This window comes from Liolophura sinensis, chromosome 2, assembly GCF_032854445.1.
Source record: "Liolophura sinensis isolate JHLJ2023 chromosome 2, CUHK_Ljap_v2, whole genome shotgun sequence".
Taxonomy (NCBI): Eukaryota; Metazoa; Mollusca; class Polyplacophora; order Chitonida; family Chitonidae; genus Liolophura; species Liolophura sinensis.
Genome location: NC_088296.1, coordinates 15,070,790 through 15,093,899, shown reverse-complemented (window position 1 = coordinate 15,093,899; position 23,110 = coordinate 15,070,790). Strand labels below are relative to the sequence as shown.

Below are 23,110 nucleotides of genomic sequence, written 5' to 3'. Positions count from 1 at the left end.
TATATCTGCACTTTTTTTGTGGATTTCACATGTGTTTTGTGAAACAGGCGCACAAAAGGACAATAACACACGTTTTAGTCAACCCTGAAAGAGACTATCATCCGTGGAAGTCCGGTGTTTTCTTTTGTAAGGATATTTCACATTCAAAAGGAAACGTTACCGTAGAAAACAAGATATCACTGTTAAAATTGTATATAAAGTTTTACACATTTACAAGCAACATTTATAGATTGTGTGAACTTGTTCACCTAATTCAGTAAAAGTTTCACTAATTTCGCAGATGGGATCAAATGATACACAGATATTTTTTACCAATAGGTAAACATAGTCGTATTAACTTACACTCGGTCAGGCGCCTCCGTGGCTCTGCTCGTTTAGCTCGCTAGTGCAGCCCAATGACCCAGAAGCCTCTCACCAATGCGGTCGCTTTGAGTTCCAGTCCAGTTCACACTTCTTTCCTCTCCGGCCGTACGTGGAACGGTCTGCCAACAACCTGCGGAGGGTCGTGGGTTTCCTGTGTCCGGTTTCCACCATAGTGTTGGCTACGGTCGTATAATTCAAATATTCTTGAGAACGGCGTAAAACACTAATCAAGTCAATAAATAAAATACACTCAATCACACTTTTGATACCGAAACTTTTCAATAACTGTACCGTTATCATAACGTTAATGCCACCAGTCCCCAACAGAGATCATCCGTTCTGAACGCTTTTTTAAACCATCCAAGAAATAAAAGACTATATTCTGTAGAGTGTCATGTAGGTTATTTTTTTTTCAGAAAAGGTTTAACACAAAATTTCCCTAGGGTTGTGCCCGATATTCCCCCGCTATAATTCTGGCTTCCATCCATTTAGTGAAATATCCTTGACTACTTCATAAACACCCAATCAAACAAATGCATAAATCTTTTTTTCACTATTGTTCAACGCTTGACTGCGAAGAATTTTTTACATAGCAGTCTGCCTTTCCCAAGCAATTAATGACTGTCACACATGAGAAGTATGGACATGCGCGCCATATGTCTTTGTTTATTTATTAATTAACCCCAAAAATGTCTGAAAATTGGCGAAGAACCTCAAACTGAAGATATAAACTTTCAAAATCCAATGTACATAAAAAACTGTCCCCTATTGATACATTTTTTTCACATATGAAAATGACAAAAAAAATCCCGTGCCTCCACTTGTTGTTTTGTTTCTACTTCAGATTCGCCATGTTTAAAATCCAGTTTCCAATATAACATGAGTGGAGTGGCATTTAAATAACCAAACCTATTAAAATGATTTATTTATTTGATTGGTATTCTACGCCGTGCTCAAGAATATATGCCGGCGGCCGGCATTGTGGTGGGAGGACACCGGGCAGAGCCCGAGGGTACCCCACGACAATCCGCAGGCTGCTACATACCTTCCCACTTACGACCGGAGAGGAAGCCAGCATGAGCTAGACTTGAACTCACAGCGACCGCATTGGTGAGAGACTCCTGGGTCATTACGCAGTGCTAACCAACTGAGCCAGGGGGTCCCCCTATTCAAATAAAAAAATCTAAATCGCTCATGATATAATGAGGTACATCTATTGCGGAAATAACTTCAAACCTTCACTAGTAGTTTATGAGAACATAATCTTAAGGTCAATATGCAAATTAATTTGGGTGTTCACTTCGACACAGGGTGAATAAAACATCGCACTACGCGCCTGACACTTATGACTACAATCTATTAATACATTGGATTTATCATTCTCGGAGTCCCCGGTTAGTACAATTCCAGTTATTACCATAATAATACATTTTTCGTGATAAGGCTGAAAAATCATTTTTTGTATATAAATCTACTATATAAATAAAATAGTATTGACTATACTTTGACACGGTCTCTTGTTGTGCACTGTGAAGTCCTGTTTGTATGTCAGTTTTCACGTGACTGAGGCTCATTGACCAATGGAATGGCTGGAAAAAAGAGATAATATTTTCTATACATCCGCAGCTTTACGGATCGCGGTGACAACGCATACTATGGTTATGAAAGAGAACAAGACTCAGTTTACTTTTGAGATATTTGGTAGGCTATTATCCTGAGACATGATCTGTCAGTTTTTGTTAAGGGGGGTCTGACACGTCAGATGGCCCAGTACACATTCTCCAGACGTTAATCTTTTATTCCAATTTTGTTGAAAGGAATGCTGACTAGACAACGTAACAAAGAGAGTCCAATGCCCGGAACACTCGTATTAGGCGACATTTAGGGAATGTGAAGGGGCGGTGCCACAGCAAATCGAGTGATAATTGTGTCCTAGCATGTCACGTTAAAGACTGCAATGATCACGTCAAATGCTAGGATACATTTTTCACGCAATCTGCTGTGGTTCCGCCCCTCAAGAACTAAAGTGGGTAATGAACATAGGCCACGCTGTACTGTTTATAAGGCATGTCCACAGGTAGTCAATGTAGAGTGAAGCACGATGGGGACAGTGAACGCTGTTCTCACGGTTCTAGCCGTATTCACCACTTACTGCAATTCTTTGTGTCCAGTTCATCCCAAATGCTCCTGTAGACCGGCAAATGGCACGGACATTGTCTGTACACAGTTCAGTAGAACGATTCCTCGATTTTTGGACTCGCCCGTCAACTTTCGAAGTCTAATATTGTCAAACAAGCGGACTTATTCAATCGAAGAGGGCTCCTTCTTGAATGTGAGGGCCACTGTGTTAATCATTAACTATGTCCAAATCACAACGTATGGTTGCGAGGATTTTGTTGGACTGGAAGCGAAGCTCGTCCAGTTGTTCGTTTCCAGAACTACGCTCAGCTTAATCCCAAAATGTGCGATTGCTAACCTGACAAGGTTGACTAGACTCGAATTAACGTACAACCAGATCACTGATATCCACACTGAAGATTTTGAAAGCCTCAAGGATTTAACATATTTAAGCCTTGCCGGGAACAAAATTACAAATGTCGAGCCCGGATGTTTCAGAGGTCTTGACAAATTAAGCATATTAGACCTAAGATTCAACAACATTGCTCAACTCTCTGATTTTTCGTTTCAAGGTCTGGTGTTTCTGCAGACGATATATTTGCAAAATAACAGCATAGTCAGCCTGCCTCTGAGAATCTTTGATACATCCACGAAGCTAGAAAGTGTACGTCTTGACAACAACGACTTGGAGGCACTTCCGGGTAATATTTTTGACCACACTGTTAATCTGAAATATTTTTATGTTACAAACAATCGGTTATCATCTCTTCCACCTTTGATATTCTCCAAAACTACCAGTTTATATCAGCTAGGCCTCAGTGCAAACAAGTTGAGAGATATACCTCTAAATCTGTTTAACTCAGCTCCTAGTATTCGGTTCATATGGTTGTCAGATAACCAGTTAAAAACCTTTAACTTTGATGTCGTATCAGGATTAAATCTTCAATATTTGCACGTTAACAGAAAAAGAAACAGCCCACAGGCTATAGATAGCTCCAAGTACGAATCCTTCATCAGCGGTCTCTTAAGGAACTCTCCTTCAGTTCTCTCCCTGAAACTTAGAAACAACGGTATCAAATCTCTACCGCTGGGAGCTTTCAGTGAATTAAAGGTGCTTAATACATTGGATCTCAGTCAGAACAAGATCGACGAAATACCGGAGAGATTTCTGGCCAACTCCCCCAAGGTAAAGTACCTTATGCTACAACACAATCACATCAAGGAGATTCCACCAGATATCTTCACAGATTTGGATTCAGCGCTTTACCATCTGGACTTGTCTGGTAATCAACTGTCATCCACTGCCGCGAAGAGGTTAGTGGGGCAGCTACCGAAACTGAGAAGTCTTCGTGAGCTTTTGCTGTCCGATATGCCACTACCCTCCCTGTCAGATAACATCACAGAACTGCTCGGCCTGATGAATATACTACATTTACGCAACTGCTCCCTAGACGAGACAACTGAAATTCGCAAAATGTTGTCTGCAAAGGAGACCGATTTTTCGAAGAACAGTCTAAAGACATTCGGAACAGCCAGTGGACCAGTGAGTATTACAATCTCTTACATGACTTTGAACATATCCTATAACTATCTTCCAGAGATTAACATATTGTTTTCTCCAGTGCGGTCTATCAGTATAGAGCTTCACGCAGACAACAACCAGATAGAGAAAGTTACGTTATCTGGAAATGGCACCACCTTCGTCTACTTCCGACATTTAAGCCTGGCCCATAATTCAATCAGACGTTCCTTGAAAACATCACGTTTAAAGGAATGCACCATTTTGGATCTTTCACACAACAGGTTTTCAAACGTTACAGAGTTCCCCTTGATGGATCCTTCAATATCAACCCCTTGTACAACTTTCCAGGTGATCACTTTGAACTTTTCTCACAACGTTATTACCAACATTTCCCCAAATGCTTGCCTTGGTCGCGTCACTACTCTTGACCTCAGTTACAATCAGCTAACAGCACTGCCGTTTTTAATCCCCGTCTACAAAAGTCTGACCATAACTCTGAAGAGTCTTTTCTTGATGGGAAATAAGCTCTATTCCTTGTCACCCGATATACTCGGAGGACCACGTACTTCACTTCGCACTATAGATATCCGTTTAAACCAGTTTCGTGAAATTGACAATTTGAAAGAAATCATCACATCGAGCCCTCTCGCTGAGGTTTACCTGGCCGGGAATCCACTCAGCTGCAACTGCAGTTTAAGCGTGGATGAGGGCTGAACAGGTCTCTATGAAGTTTGACAAGGTCCGATGTCAAACGCCCCCAAAAGCCAGTATGTTCCTTTTACAGTGTTATTCTATGGAGTCTTGTTTTCTGGGCAAAACATCCTTCCCACCTTCGTCCGCTGAAACACATACATTTTGTGACGAAGACATCGCCTTGGAGATCTATAATCTGACTTGGAGTACGAATAACGAAAAGATTGAAATTCGCTGGACTACACAGGGACCAGGAGGGGTTCGGGGAATGAAGCTGACCTACCGTGACACACAGGACTCTAAAAATTGACACAGAGATACTGATTCACCCTGACCGGAGGTCCGTCGTTATGGACGAGTTGTTAGAGGGTCGTACCTACAATGTCTGCATAGTCGTGGAAAACACACCGGAATCTTTATCAGACCCCTCCTGTGTCGTTGTCACAGGCAACAGACGCAATACAGACCCCTCCTGTGCCGATGTCACAGGCAACAGACGCAATACACAACTGATGATCATTGCCCTTGCTGGCTGTCTTGCAGTGTGTGCGGTCGCATTGTTTGCACTGTTGCTTTGCATGTTGATAAAGCGATGCGGTGCAAAAGTGTGTTTTGAAGCAAATCCTGAACAGCCAACGCATTAACCTGTTGCAAACACTCAATATCGTGCAAATTATGCCAACGGCAATTCTGAACAGTTTACGGAAAACGATTATGCTTATGTGAACGATAGTAACATGATATGAAACATTCAGGAACCAGTCGAGAAACTACGCCAGGACAATTTATGAAGGTAGTAAAGACACGGGAATGCATTGTCAAAATACAAAAAGACTTCTTTTAATAAACACGTTCCTTTATCTTCTAGAAAGAAAAATTACTTTATTTTATTATTATTTCTAATTTTATTATGTTATCTTTTTTTTCTACTGCAGAATGTCACTTATTTATTTGCATCCAAACACTGTACATACGTGTGTGTAAAATTATGACAAGTAAATGCAATTTAGAGTATGACATATGTAAAAAAAATGTCAGTGGAGTGTACACTGTACAGCGACTGAGGAAGAGATTTTTCTTCGAGTACTTGAAATATTTCGTTACATGCATTTTGTTTTTATAATGTGTAATGAATATCCCACTGTATCTTTTCTTGCCATGTTTGCAGTGTAATTTTACTGATACTTATACCCGACGTATGCCTAGCGTGTAGTGTATAACCTATAGTATTATTATACATTTTAGAGTTGCTACGTTTTAAATTTTGTATAATATGTACAAATTTAACTTGTGTAGGTCAAAAAAACTATATTTATGTTAGTGTATCCATGTGGCTCACCTGTGCTAAAAACAAAAAAAAATTCGCCACGTCCATTGTTCACTTGGTTTTTTAATAATTATGACGTTACCCGAGGCGATAAGCTCTCGTTGTCGAAAGCAAGCTGGTAGAATAAGAAATATAGTACTATAACTGCCATGACTTCACAATAATATGCAAATGTAACAAATTGATGTGCAGAGCATGTCTTGTTGGGTATCATTTACGGTTTATTTTCAATAGTGCTAAATGAATATAGGCGACAGGTTTAATAAATGAAACAAACTATATTGCGGACCTTAATGAAGTTCCGATTGTATGATTTTTATTTACTTATGTCATTGTTGTTAAGCATCATAGTAAAGAATTTTTCGCTTAATAACGGCGCCGGGTAGACTTCCTCGGGAAAACAGCGCCCCAGCTAGCCAGATGTGGATTCGAACTCATGATCCATGGGTCAAAGCCCACTTGCCTCCTGTTAAAACGAATGTTTTAAATGTAATCGAGAGTACTGGACCCCAGCCAGTTATCTGTATACGGACACGTACAGCGGTAAGTCTGGTTAGTTCACCTACAATGTACGAGCATTTCGATAACACCTGCATAGACTGATATGGAAATGTTCTTCCCGTTACCGATACAAAACTAAATTTAGATGGATATACGTAATAATATGCCTGTCACACGGGTACAAAGTTTGTCAGAGAAAACATATGTGTTTATGATTGATGTGGATTATGAGGACTTTGACATGCGTCTTTATATGTCTTTATTTACCGTTAGTGCACTGCAATAGTTGTTGCAAATGTGACTTTTTTCAGTGGCATTTAAAAGTTGAGAGTGGGGCTAAGACACGATGGATTTCTTATGGATAACAACTTCTTAGTTATGACGCACACAATTGACCCACTGTATGAACAGATACATGGCCCGTCTATAAGCTCCCCACTATTTCCTATTGTCCCCGATATCTATCTTACAGGACTTGAGCAGTCAGCATTAGTTAGCTCGCACATACGCCCAGTCTGCTGGCACCGAAAAGTGGACACCTTTGTAGCACTTCACCCAAATGACAACCCGCAAAAATACCTACTATCAGCGCATCAAATTTACCACGAACACCGAGAAAGACCAACAAATCCCTCTCCTTGATTTCCTTATTAAGACAGATGACCAACTCACAACTACAGTATATGGCAAGCCTACCCATTCCGACCTATATATCCACTACAAATCTAACCAGTCTCCAGAAACTAAAGCCGCCACCATAACTGCTCTAGCCAAAAGAGCCACCTCTATATGCTCAACCGACTTAGCATCAGAAACCAACCACCTGCAAAATGTATTTACTAACCTAATTGGATACCTGGCAGACATGGTAAACCTACTCATAGGCGCCACCACTAACCCAGGGCCTTCGATGAAAGCCCTGGTGTCCAAATAACAGTTCCATACAAAGGTCACACGAGTTATTAGATCGCCCAGTTATTAAAACAAAACACTGGTATAGAGACCATATTCAGGACTCAGAACACCCTGACAAACCATCTTCAAGCAAATGGAAGGAACATGTCCACGCCAAAGACTACCCCACGTGGTGTCGTATACCAGATGCTATGTAGCTGTAACTAGTACTACATTGGTGAGTCCTGCCGACCTGCAGACAAACGTGTTAAAGAACACCAGACCTCAGTTCAGAAATCAGACTCAAATTCCGCCATTTCAGACCACGTCAAAGAAAACCCTACTCCCTTAATCAACTATATCAACAATGTCAAGACCCTTAACACCAACTTACGTCACTGGAAACAAAGAAAACTACAAAAAATCCCTGCAGATCAGATGCCTTAATCCTTACACCGGTATCTGCCTGCCCTCTCCTTATGGTCCTCAGTTGGTTAGCGCGCTAGCGCAGCGTAATGACCCAGGAGTCTCTCACCAATGCGGTCGCTGTGAGTTCAAGTTCAGCTGATGCTGGCTTCCTCTCCGGCCGTACGGGGGAAGGTTTGGCAGCATCCTGTGGACATGGTCGTGGGTTTCCCCCAGGTTTCCACCCACCATAATGCTGGCCGCCGTCGTAGAAGTGAAATATTCTTGAGTACGGCGTAAAACACCAATCAAATAAATAAATAAAACTCCTTATGATCTATTAAACCTCCAGCAACTCCACGGAGCTTAATCCGATTATATGTATACCATTCTACTATGTTAGCTGACTTTAGATAAGCTTTCCATTGTTTATCCTTCATTAAATACTTTGTTAATCTTTTAAACTGTGTTATCTCTCTTTGACACTTGTACCTCACGCTGTACAAATATAAACTCTGAAATTTTACTGATGTCAACCACTTGAAAATGATGCTAGTATCAGCATCGAAACGTCCTGTACGTAATAAACAAGAAGTTGTTATCCATAAGAAATCCATCTTGTGTTAGCTATACATCAAGTAGAATACCAGAATACGTGCGGACTAGCCGTTCATAACTTCATATATAAAAAAAATTAATGAGAAAGCCTGCCTCCTCGTGTCTGCAGAAGCAATCTACAATACTCACACTGAAAAAAAATGTCTCTAGACTTCGCGAAATAATAGATAAAAGTGTTGAGAATATATTTTCTTACGTATATTCATGTTTGGTTTTTTGGTGTTGTACATCAATTGTCTCTTCACCTTCTAATGTAACACAGAAATACATAAAAACCGTTTTATTTGTGATATTTCTGCTCAGTAGCTTTATATGCTGAAACATAAGATGTATTCGCATTATGCGATGCAAATGTAAATCGGATTTTCCATGTTCATATATAACAGAATAACGGTACAGTCACGGTTCAGTGCACACAACAGGGATGGTCGGGGACAAGCAGTAAGCCATCCGCGCTCATAGATCCTCTCTCACTAATCTGCAATGAAGATATGGGGAACGCATAATGAGAAATAATATTGAGATATGGTCCAGGGGTCCAGAAAGACAAAGCGCCATGTAAGAGAAGACAGCTTTATGATACAATAAGCCTACGAGCCAAATATGAATATCTCACCGAGTTATCTCCCCTTCAGATCACATTCCGATCGGGCTACACCCGTCTGCTATACCCTTGAGTTATATCTTCTTTAACACAATATCCAGATTCTTTGAAATTTACTTCAGCCTGGGTTTTATTCTGCCAGACCTCGAGGATACTGAATCCTGATTTATGCAGAAATACAGAAATGTAACGTAAGACTTTTATACAATATAATAAGACTTACAACATAAAGGAAAAGGCACTTGAAAATAATTTTTGTATTGAGGATATTTGGGACTTGAACATGTTATATATAATGTCTGTGTATTAATGACAGAATTGCGGATGTAACACATGTGAAATAAATATATCTGCACTATAACAAATTTTTCACCAAACAAATATGTTCAAATTTGATTTTTCATCACATTTATATTTTCAGTCTATTCATAAATATTACAATAATTCAGATTAAATGCATGTGTTTGGATATAAAAAAAAACAAAACAACACATTTACATTCATGTGTGTGTGTGTGTGTGTGTGTGTGTGTGTGTGTGTGTGTGTGTGTGTGTGTGTGTGGGTGGTTGGGTGGGTGTAGGTGGGTAGGTGGGTTGGTGGGTGGGTGGGTGGGTAGGTGGGTAGGTGGGTAGGTAAGTATGTATGTATGTATGTATGTATGTATGTATGTATGTATGTATGTATGTATGTATGTATGTATGTATGTATGTATGTATGTATGTATGTATGTATGTTTGTATGTATGTATGTATGTATGTATGTATGTATGTATGTATGTATGTATGTATGTATGTATGTATGTATGTATGTATGTATGTATGTATGTATGTATGTATGTATGTATGTATGTATGTAGGTAGGTAGGTAGGTAGGTAGGTAGTTAGGTAAGTACGTAGGTTTGTATGTATGTATGTATGTATGTATGTATGTATGTATGTATGTATGTATGTATGTATGTATGTATGTATGTATGTATGTATGTATGTATGTATGTATGTATGTATGTATGTATGTATGTATGTATGTATGTATGTATGTATGTAGGTAGGTAGGTAGGTAGGTAGGTAGGTAGGTAGTTAGGTAAGTACGTAGGTTTGTATGTATGTATGTATGTATGTATGTATGTATGTATGTATGTATGTATGTATGTATGTATGTATGTATGTATGTATGTATGTATGTATGTATGTATGTATGTATGTATGTATGTATGTATGTGTGTTGCCGAAGACACCAGGCGTGACAACCCACCCAATCACATTATACTGACACTGGCCCCACCAGTCATGCTGAGCCCCAAACGAGGCAGCAACATGTAACATTTTGAAATTACTCGAACCGGGCTCGATTGCGAGTCTCCCGGATCTGTGGGTAACGGTAAAACTATGGAGTCGGGCCACAGAGGCGCTCAAGGTTTAGCTACAACGTGAAAAACTCCATTCAATGAAACTATTAAATTTAATCGATTTATCTACTGCATTTTGACACACAGCTACACGTATGCCGTGGGACTAACCTGGCTGATTGTCTGAACAGATGACTCTGACATCTTCATAATTACTGCAGAAATGGTCTCCCCAGTCACCATGATCACACTGAGCAATATTTGTCTCATTTCCTCGGCAGATGACGCCACCCAGCCAAATCATTTTAATTATCATATTTGGATATGAGAGAGGTATATAGTTTCCGAATCTGTCCAAAAGAAATGGAGATTTAAATCGCGTCTTTAAATGACGAAAAAAAAAAACACAGGGGAAAAAGGAAACACCAGTTTTATACCACCTACTACAGACTACAGAAGTGCATGTGTACATGTGGAAGTTTTTTGACGCGATAGTGGGAAAATCTGCCAGCAACCTGAGGATGGGGGTGTGTTTGCAGTATAATGCTGACCGCCGTCGTAGAAATAAAATATTCTTTAATAGGGCGTACTCAGCCAAAGAAATAAGTAAATAAATACATAAATAAACATTTCTTATATTCGATCAGAGAGATCATCAATATATCCAACTTAATTTCTGATATTAACTTGCAATTTGCGAGAAAAATTATAAATCTCTACAAGTTTAAAAAAACAATTCATGGCTAGCGATTAGTTTTCTGATTCTACGCCCGCTCTCCGAACCTCTTGTAAAATTGATTGTTAAAGTAAGTTATGCGATTTGCACACATGGACTGTCAGGTGATTGCAATTCTTCGTTACGTGGGGTAGTTACAGTCACGATCGTCTGAGTAATTTGGCTTGCACATAATGGTGTCCCGTGCAAATGGAAAATGTACCAGTTAAACCTTCAACTCTCAAGCTATGATAAGAGAATAAATAGCTTGGAAGTGTAATGTCATCAGCGTCATACCTGTACCCCAGAGACCGGCAGACAACAAAGGCGGTTTCGTTGTTGAACCTTTCAGCGCAGACTCTCCCCCATTCTCCGGCGAAGTAAACCTCAATCAGGCCGGTCTGCCAGTCGGGACCCCTCCGTCCAAACATAAGTCTTGTCTCTACTGACCCTGAGGGTATCAAGATGTAAACCAAAGAAACTAAGACTTGGGGCCAATTCCTTTGACTAGAGCATAAAGGATGCCATGCGACCATGTGGGAAATCGTCTCTCGACACCACAGTGGTATGGCAGATTTTCTGTTGTACGAAAACATGAAAAACTTACTTAAACTTGTGTAAAATTATTAATGCAAGAAGCCGGTAAAAAGTGAGTGTTGTGACAAATATCTTTTGTTTTATTGCAAGACAAAAGTCAAAGGTCAAAAGCAGTTTTTTTTTCTCATTAGGGTCATTCATATGGATAATTTCCATAATAATGAAAACATGATTACCAAAGCTAATATTATTTGTGTGCATATGATATCAACTTAGAGCAATTCAAGCTGTTCAGAAGTATCATGTTGGTTTACTTTCATATTTGTGTAAATCGAAAAGAAAGAATCGATGATGCATTTTTATGTTTTATTTTCTAGTGCCTAATATCAGTTATGTAGAAATTTATCAAACAACACACAAACAAATAGCAGTTGTGATTTCTTATTTTGTTCAAGGTATATATCAGGTATATTTTCAAATATCGTAATTAGGCACTGATGATGACCTATATATCTGTCTAGGGAAAACTGTATGTAGCCAAAGGTTCGTATGATTACCGAAACAAAATTATTATTATAAATGTGACAAAGAGAGACACCAGCTCTTGTATTCATAGAAACGACAAAGTAGGTCCAAAATTCGTCATAAATACTGTTAATAATAAGTGAAGTGAAATACGTGAAATATTCGGATTAAAGATACGTTATATGTTTGAAACCAAACATTTGGGTAGGGGATACGTGAAACCTTTGTATGATGAAACCAAACTTTTGGGTGAGGGATACGTGAAATGTTTGTGTGGTGAAACCAAATGTTTGGGTAGGGGATGTGTGAGATGTTTGTGTGGTAACATCAAATGTTTGGTTAGGGGAAACGTGACATGCTTGTGTGGTTAAACCAAATGTTTGGATGGGGAAACTTGAGAATAAGAATATAACTTGCATCCAGAAACACTGATTTCCTAATCAATCAATCAATCAATCAATCAATCAATCAATCAATCAATCAATCAATCAATCAATCAATCAATCAATCAATCAATCAATCAATCAATCAATCAATCAATCAATCAATCAATCAATCAATCAATCAATCAATCAATCAATCAATCAATCAATCAATCAATCAATCAATCAATCAATCAATCAATCAATCAATCAATCAATCAATCAATCAATCAATCAATCAATCAATCAATCAATCAATCAATCAATCAATCAATCAATCAATCAATCAATCAATCAATTAATCAATCAAACAATCAGTGGATTCCCTAATCAGTGTAATCTGTCAATCGGCATGGATAATCTTTTTGTTTAAAATTTTGTGAAATTTGACACTTTGAGAATTCTAACAGGGATTTCGACATTTCCAAGAAGAGAGCAAATTGAAGGGTACCGAACTTTCTAACGAAGTTTCTAACATCAGAACTGCTGTAAAAGATAAGCTGTGCGTGATATTTTCGTCTGCCTAGCCCAAAAAGTCATATGACTTCATAACTTTGGACAAGGCTTACCTGAACTTATTTATTCACTGAAAATGATAAATATATGGCAGTCGAGCAGTTGCAACCAAAATGCAAGGACATACCTGTAAATGTTGTGTTGTAACAGTATAATCCTATATCGTGGTAATGGGTGCAGGAAGTATTTCTCCAGTTTCCACGAAGGCATTGTGAGATGTTAGTTTCGTTTCCTAAGCATTGTACGTTGTCCATCCATACTGGCCCACTTCCTGTTCCAAATCTGGATCGGGGAACCTTATTCCCATTTCTAATTTAAAAATAAAAAACACACAAATGCGCCCGCTACTCCATAATCTTGAAACAGGCGACACAGAAGATGATGAAAAAGAAATCAATTATACCTACAAATCCCAAAATTTTTGCGACTATATTAGAACAGAAGAAATAGTTGACTTTCACAAAATATCAGCCGTGATACGTTTAATATCGGTAATAAAATAGCTAACATGTATAAAGCGTGTGCAGTTTGATCATTTTCAACTTTGAGAATCATTTGAGCACTATAAATAAGGTAGGTGGGAATCTGATATTTACCTCAAACCAGTCACTTCAACCATTCTAATGCTAGTAAATTGAAATTTTCTGTATGTAACAATACAGAACAGTTTTATTAACAGAAATTTTTTTTATAATTTTAAAGTTTACCCTTGAATGAAGGCTAAACTTTATAATTTAAATGTACCAGAAAAGAGAGGTAACAATTAATGTATCAATATAAATTTAAATAAAAATCAAAGTTTGAGTAAAGTTTACAAACGAGGCTCAAAGTAAATGAGCGCGCCTTCAAAATTTGGTCCGCGGCACCTTATATATTACTGATGCTCTCGCTTTCATTTAGACGATATAACGTATAGATTACAAATCACTTCCCTCAAGCATGTTATTACGTACCTGTAATTCCAAATTAAATATTAAAAAAAAAGAAATATCACTCGTCTGTAGTAGACAACATGATACGTTTTTTCCACCTAGGTGTACTTCAATGTGGCTGGAAAATTCCCGACATGGCGTTAGACAGTAATCAAATCGAATGTTTAAAATAAGTGGGGGAAAGAAAGTAAAACGCGTTCATGAAAAGTAAAATGCATACCTGTAGCCCAGACTACGACAGATTACAGGAGCAGAGACCAAAGCCCTCTTCGCACACCGCGCCCCAGAGTCCACCATTGAATATTTCCAGGCACCCGGTGAGATAGATTGGGCTCCAATGGCCGTCAACCAGTCTGGTCAATAGCTCCTCTGAAAAGGGAACGGCTTGATAGAAGGCACAACTTCAGACCACAGACTCCGTAGGATTCGTGTCAATATTCTAGAGGTTTAGAGTTTACACAGTCCATATTTTTCTCTTTTTTGTTCTGGGGATTTAGGAATAAGGGAACATTATTTCGTTCAGATGGCACAATTTCTTGCTTGGAAGAAATAATATCTCTAATGGACAGGTCTATTATACGCTGGAAATATTGATCACACTAGCCCCCTTTCTGTCTGCTGTTTTAAGAATGTAGTAAATACGTTCAATATCAATACAGCATTTTGAGTAATTCTTGACCAGTGACGTCCAGTTAACATCACTGCATTTTTTACCTAATTGTGCGTAAGCCATGATGCTAGGTGATTTGTAATTTTCTACTATTTAGGTATTTAAATCAACAGTTAAAATAAAACCCCGACTAAAAGAAATTTATTTATTTATTTATTTACTTTTTTATTTATTTATTTATTTATTTTTCTATCTATCTGATTGGTATTTTACGCCGTACTCAAGAATATTTCACTTATACGACGGCGGCCAGTATTATGGTGGGTGGAAACCGGGCAGAGCACGGGCGATACCCACGACCATCTGCAGGTTGCTGGGAGAGACCCTCTCACGTACAGTCGAAGAGGAAGACCTAGGCAAATTAACAAAAGCCTAATCATTTGCCAGCTATCACACTGTCGTGGCTACTCTACTTTTTTATGCTGTACGTCTTAATCATATTACGACCCATGGTATGATAGACATGTAATTGGAATTTAATCACCCCTACGTTTCTTCACCAACAGTTGACAGCGACTCACCATCGGCTACCTCCGTGGCTCAGTCGGTTAGCGCGCTAGCGCAGCGTACTGACCCAAGAGCCTCTCACCAATGCCGTCGCTGTGAGTTCAAGCCCAGCTCACACTGGCTTCCTCTCCGGCCGTAGGTGGCAAGGTCTTCTAGCAACCTGCGAATAACCCACGACCATAATGCTGGCCACCGTCGTATAAGTGAAATATTCTTCAGTTTGGCATAAAACACCAATCAAGTAAATACATAAATCAAAACACCACCATAGGACTGTGTTTCTCTCCTGCCAGCCTGCCACGATGACAGCATATTGATAGTCCTGTCGTACTGGAAAATCACGACAGAGATCGACCATGGCGTCACATCCAGTCACAATAACCTTATGTTAGCATTCCAGTCAGGCACAATGGCCCAGGAGCCTCTCACTAATGCGATCCTTGTGAGTTCAAAATCAGCTCATGCTATCTTCCTCTCAGGTCGTTTGATAGAAGGTCTGTCAGCAACTAATCTCTGTCCGGCTTCTTCAGGCCATTGAAGGCTCTATAGTAGGAGAGCATAAACTACACTTGGAAAGACAGGCATCGCATTGGTGATTGGCTACTGCTTCAATGTGCAGTGCCAGCACGCTAACTGCTATACCATAGAGGCCCCTCTTCGATAACTCAAATAAAAGTACAAGTGGAAAACCTCAATCTGAAAACACTTTTGTCTTCCAGCTTCCTCAATATATTTCATTCAGTCCACTCTTTCTGTGTGACGATCTATACACGTCAGTAAATGTGGGCTCCAATACACTTTCTGCTGTCTTCCGTTGGGGTTAACTTCATGTAGTATGTTTTCACACAATCTAATTATCTGTGAGTGATTGAACTTCGTGCGGCAGCAATGGAAGACGGATGCGGCCATGTTCTGTCCTACATCTTTCTCCAAAACAGGAACGGCGATATCTAAACGACAGTGCGAGATTTAGTCGAGATTAGGTCGAGATTAGGTCAAGATTAGGGCAACAACGCGAGATTCAGTCGAGATTCCCACAAGACTCAAACGACATTCGTTCCATATTCCAGTCCAACAGCATTTCACTGAATGGTGCAACTTTTAAACATGTATGTCATGGGGAATTCCCCAGGTAGACATATGACGGAGAATCACGCCCATATTGTTAGCGGCGTATCGAGCGAAATATGACAAGTTACATGTGGGCCACTGATATCATGGCCGTAAAAATACAGATATTCAGTCGCAAATGACATCGAGTTATAGACCCACGTGTCAGCTGGTTTTGATGTCATCATTCCTTAGGCCTATATGTCTGCAGATTATTAAAGACTCACCCTGGGGATTTGGGTTAAAACAGACCAAACTCACGTCCTCGTTGTGACGGCAGTTGTGAATTCCCCACCCCCAAGTTGAGCACTCTGATATAACAGTCTCGTTCCCAGAACAACGAACTTCGTTCAACCAAATCTGTCCAGTCCCTTGTCCAAAATACGCATTCGGCAATTCGACTCCTTCGCTGCAAACAATGTAATGGGAAAAAAAACATTATTTTCCCTTTCAACCATATGTACATGTATGTTTTGATTGACGTAACTTCGTGCTTTCAGTATCTGTAACATGCCACATCACATGGCTTCGCTACCAAGAACGTCCTGAAAAATATTTGTGGTCCAGCAGATCTGTCTCCACACCACTTTCTAAATAATTGAGGTTATATTATTTGTGTCTTCATGGTTGATGTAGGTTGGGATCACAATAAAGAACTTGAAACATATTCGTAACATTGGAAACCATGGTGGTCCTTTATGCCACAATGTCACCAGCGCGTCTCACACATATGGCAGGCATGCACATGGAACTCGCTCCTGCGAGTGAAGATCTGGCTACCATACATATATAGGTACGTGTACGGGGAAAGATCATATTTTACTTGTGAAATGTCCGTGGTTTTCTTTTCTTAACACCCGAAATTCTTCCCAGTCGCAAGTACTGCAGTGTCAAAAACTTTTTAAAAACAAATACTTAACATAAATAAGAAGTCATAATTGAGTAACAGGGCGGTTTATCGGCTCCATTATCGTCTTGCATAGTCAACTACATCTGCTTGAAGATCAGTGGTGAATTTTCGGTTTTGGCATAGTATGGATTCCAGTTTTATCGTTAGAATTTTTTTCGAAATTCCGACTTAATTTTCCAAGAAACTGTATTTATTAATTTATTTATTTATTTATTTATTTATTTGATTGGTGTTTTACGTCGCACTCAAGAATATTCCACGTATACGACGGAGGCCAGAATTATGGTGTGAGGAAACCGGGCATGGTACGGAAAAACCTTCGACCATCCGCAGGTTGCTCGCAGACCTCCTCATGTACGGCCGGAGAGGAAGCCAGAATGAGCTGGACTTTAACTCACTGCGACCGCATCAAGAAACTGTAGAATAAATGTACATATATGTGTGTCTGTATGCTTTGGGTGGTACGTGGTATCACGACGGGGAGCCATTAGGTATGTGTACATATTCTGTTGCTTCCTGCAGCAGAGCCACACGGTCAAAGTGCTGCTGCTACTGAAGCATCATGTTGAAGACACCAGACATATGGAAACCCACGAGGATCCTCCGGCTGCTTGTAGATATTGCCACTTTTTGCGACAGGGAAGAAAGGACAGCATGCGCTGGACTTAAACTCACAGCGACCACATTTTTCAGAGGCTCCTGGGTCATTGCGCAATAAAAATGCCATCTTAGGACCTTAAACATATTGCAGAAAAATGCCAATAAATACCGGAAGGTAAATGAAACAAAACTCAGTTTTGTATCATCACATGATACATGCATTTATATGTACTTCATTCACACACAAAATACACATAAGTATTTTCTAACAGAGCATTGAGGGTTCTTTCCTTTTTGATCTATGATTTATTATTTGATATATTTTTTGTTAATGTTATTTTTATAGTTTATGTAAATATGCACGTGTTTAAAAATACCTGTATCCAGTAATGCGACAAAGAGTCTTTGCCGTCACTGCGTTCACACGATCATCACACACTGATCCCCAGGTACCGATGTAGAAGACCTCCAAACGTCCAGTAACACCAGACGAAGTTTCCTCGCCATTAACAAGTATAAGAGGATAAGATTCTGAAAATTACAGTTTAGGTCAATAGAACAGTATCTGTGCGTCGAAACAAACATTCGTATACCAGTCGTCAACTAAAAAACTATATAAAATAGGCAACTACAATGAATTTCGAATGACGCTGGGTATGTTCTAGGCGATGAGTGAAATTAGTATTCAGAGTATATAAGTTGTCGATAATAAAGTATATAAAAGGTATTTCAAAATAGATTTGATTAAAACTTCAGGTCTTACAAGTTACAACATTTCCAGTTTTCGCCAGTTCATAGTATATCCAAGCGTTCCTTAGGTGCATTTCTTTATTATTTGATTGCTGTTTAACGCGATATCGCTTTATTTATTTTATTGATGTTTTACGCTGAACTCAAGAAAATTTCACTTTTAAGACGCCATCCAGCATTACGGTGATAAGAAAACTTGCTTAGCCCGGGGGAAACACACGGCCATCTGCAGGTTGCTGCCAGACCTCCCCACGTACGGCCGTAGAGGAAGCCAGCATGAGTTGGACTTGAACTCACAGCGACCGCATTGGTACGCCAAATCGAAGTACCTGGTGTAAAGCACCGAGCGTAAGCAATTCACCGATGAATTTTCAGCATGTGCTGTGGAAAGTTTCCATGGACATGTACATCTTCCCTTTATTATACACACCTTCCCATAGATATACAAACTTTCGCACAGATATATACAATTTCTCAGAGATATACACACTTTCCAATAGCTATTCACACCTTTCCATAGATATACACATCCTTCACACACACATACACAACTTTCAATACATTCACACACTTGCGCACAGATATACACCTTCCCATAGATATACACACATTCCTATAACTACACACAGCTTCCCATAGATATACACGCCTTCCCATAGATATGCACATCTTCCCATAGCCATGCACACTTTCCCATAGACATGTACATTTTCCCATTAATATACACACTTTCCCATAGATATACAAACTTTCGCACAGGTATACACACTTTCTCAGAGATATACACTTTTCAATAGCTATTCACACCTTTAAATAGATATACTCATCTTTGCACAGATATACACACCTTTTCAGAGATATACACACCTTCCAATAACTATTTACACCTTTCCATAAATATACAAACTTTTGCACAGATATAAACGCCTTCACACACATACACAACTTCCCATAGATATACACACTTGCGCACAGATATACACCTTCCCATAGATATACACACATTCCCATAACTACACACATCTTCCAGTAGATATACACGCCTTCCCATAGATATGCACATCTTCCCATAGCTATGCACACTTTCCCGTAGATATGTACACCTTCCCATACATATGCACACCTTCCATACATATGCACACCTTCCCATAAAATGCACATCTTCCCATAAAATGCACACCGTCCCATAGATATGTACAACTTCCCTTAGATATGTCCACCTTCCCGTAGATATGCCCTCCATCTCATACATATGCACACCTTCCCATAAAATGCACATCTTCCCATAAAACGCACACCTTCCCATAGATATGTACACCTTCCCATAGATATGCACACCGTCCCATAGATAAGATCGTAATCCGCTAATTGCCGTCACAGTCCAACACGCAACACAATATTGCTTGGAACATGTATTCGGCTTGTGGGAATGAACTATTTTACCTAGAGTGGCTGAGTGGCAAAGTGTGCTGGCCTTTTCCTCCCACCACATTATTGGCCAGGGTCGTATAAGTGAAATGTTATTGCCTACGGTATAAAACAGCAATCAAATCAAAAAATAAATGTGTCAAATTAATAAAATGGTTTCACATTGACTATCACATGTACTATAGATCATGGGAAAACAAATATTAACTTAAATCGTATCAAGTTTAACTGGGTTTCAGTCGAAAAACTGCTCCTCTTCCAAGCTATCAATACCATGTTGACTTTACCTGTTCTAATCCACCAGTTAAGCGTATATGGCAATTTCTGATGAAATACAATCTGAGCTGGAATTTCAGTATAAACGCGGTAATCGTATGTTACCACGCAACAATGGTCAGTTTGGCTTTGAACTAAGTCAACATTGGACTGGAAATGGTATCTCATTCAAAATCACAAATCGTTTGAGGCAAAAATGTCCGGAAAATTCCGAAATGTATGGAACGGTCCGATAATTAATTTTGACCTGTAATTTGTCATAGTGAATTAATACACCAAGATGGGATTTAATATGGTAAACTGGCGTTTAAAAAAAGCGCAAAAGAGTGATTCGTGACGGATAGATGGATTGACGGACTGATGGACTGATGAACTAATGGACTGATGGACAGACGGATTAATGGACTGACGGATTGACGGACTGATGGACTGATGGACTGACGGACTGATGGACTGACGGATTGACGGATTAATAGACTGACGGTCTGACAGACTGACGGATTGACGGACTGACGGATTGACGGACTGATGGTCTTCTGGACTGAATGGCAGTCTGGCGGACTGGTAGACCCATAGACTGACGGACTCCTGAACTGGCAGACTGACGGATTGACGGACTGATGGACTGATGAACTAATGGCTGATGACAGACGGATTAATGGACTAACGGATTGACGGATTGACGGACTGATGGACTGATGGACTGACGGACTGATGGACTGACGGATTGACGGATTAATAGACTGACGGACTGACAGACTGACGGAATGACGGACTGACGGATTGACGGACTGATGGTCTTATGGACTGAATGGCGGTCTGGCGGACTGGTAGACCAATAGACTGACGGACTCCTGAACTGGCAGACTGACGGATTGACGGACTGATGGACTGATGGACTGATGGACGGACTGTCGGACAGATGGACTGATGGACTAACGGATTGACGACTGATGCACTGATGGACAGACGGGCTGATGGACTGACGGATTGACGGATTGACCGACTGACGGATTGACGGACTGATAGTCTCATGGACTGAATGGCGGTTTGGCGGACTGGTAGACTGATAGACTGTTGGACTGAACTGACAGACTGATGGATTGAAGGACTGATGGACTGATTGATTGGCGGACTGTCAGACTGATGTACTGATGAACTGACAATTGACCGACCGATAGTCTGATAGTCTGATGGACTGACAGACTAACCTGCCGGGAGTAAACCTATAGTCTCCACCGGGAACGTTGAGGGAGCGTTGAGTCAGATGTTTCAACTCTGTAGCCCTACCTGTAGTATCGTTTGAACAGACCAAACCGAGATCATCATCGTGCTGACATACGTTTTCCACCCAAGGACGGTGTAAACACTGGGATATGCGAGTCTCGTTCCCTGAGCACGCCACATCGTCCAACCAGATTACCCCAGTACCCGCCCCAAACCCAGCATTGTTAACCGGATATCCACGGCTGTAACAAACCCGCGGAATTTGGAACAAATATGAATAGGCCTAACTGAAGACTAGGGCATGTTACAGAGGAAACAGTTTCGTAGACAGTGTACTTAGGCAACAAGAGTGAGGGTGTCCACAAACCAAAATACATGTATAAAGGTTGAAAATATGCCGGAATCAAAAATGACTTTTGTTTTGCTTCTGTATTGTTAGCATAGAATACTTAAACCCATCGTTTTACAGCTCTTATCCCTAAATCCTTTTGTTAACCTGAATGGCAATGAACACTTAAACTCGTCGTTTACTAAACAGGATTCCTGAAATACATATGTATACAACACACCTGTAACGAAAATGGGGCAAAGTGTATTGGCACTGAGTGTGTAGAATTTATCGTCGCAAGCGGTTTCCCCATATGCCGAAGGCGGAAACTTCCAGTCGTCCGCTTAGAGTGGTTGCTGTCGTTGATCCATTTGCAAGCCTGATTTTTTCTGCAACTAGAGTTTTAGTTACATGTGAACTGCAAGCCATGCATGACTGAGGAGTTCAGATTATCTGTTGCAACTTTCTCTGTGCATTGCTCAAGGAAGGGTCAGTGGTTGTGCGGCAAAGTTACTCTGAGTACAGGACTGTTATCGTAACTGTCTCTAGATATTTGTCTGTCAATCACTACGTCATGGGCAACCTCATCATACTCTACTTGATGACCCAGCAGCCTCTCACCAATGCGGTCGCTCTGAGTTCCTTTGAGTTCTGCCGGAAAGGAAGTCCATCTTACGCTGGGTTCCTTTCCGGCAGTACACTGTCACCGTAATGCTGGCCACTGTCGTATAAGTGAAATTTCTTGAGTAAAAACACCAATCAAATAAATATATAAATTCCGGACCTGATGATAAGTGCCCAGACAGTCCTTAAAGCGATTGTGCGGCTATGTACGATCACAATAGTGCCACCACTCGATAAGGTTAACATTTAGAGGAGCTTGATTAATTTTAGCATTATTACAAATGCCATGGCGGCTTCCCCTGACCAGTGTAATAAGAATTCCTGTGGAGTATTTAACATATATCCCCTCGTGTACTAGCGGAGGACATTTGAACTATAATACACAAGTGGAGCAGCTCCAAAACTCCACGACTCAATATTTTGACACCTTATTTTGTCATTATCATGAAAACTACATTTCACGGTAAGTGAGTGAGTGAGTGAGTGCTTGGGGTTTAACGTCGCACTTACAACTATTGACACAGGGCAGATTTCCACTTTTCTTTTATCTAGTGCTGCTTCACTGAGAGGGCTTACCGAAGGCAAGTAAACCACACCACCCTAGCCATTTTACTGATACGGGTAACCAGTCTTGACACTATTC

The 23,110-nt window shown here is 40.1% G+C and overlaps 1 protein-coding gene across 1 annotated transcript; it reads left to right on the top strand.

The window, feature by feature from the left end:
* Positions 1 to 2,464: 2,464 nt before the first annotated feature.
* Positions 2,465 to 4,717, top strand: LOC135462514 (leucine-rich repeat-containing protein 15-like). The gene has a single exon (XM_064739740.1). The coding sequence runs from the start codon at positions 2,465 to 2,467 to the stop codon at positions 4,715 to 4,717; it is 2,253 nt and encodes a 750-aa protein (XP_064595810.1).
* The last annotated feature ends 18,393 nt before the right edge of the window (positions 4,718 to 23,110 follow it).

Excerpts from the sequence above, each read along its gene's own strand:
- LOC135462514 (XM_064739740.1), top strand. The coding sequence starts at position 2,465 with ATGGGGACAGTGAACGCTGTTCTCACGGTTCTAGCCGTATTCACCACT.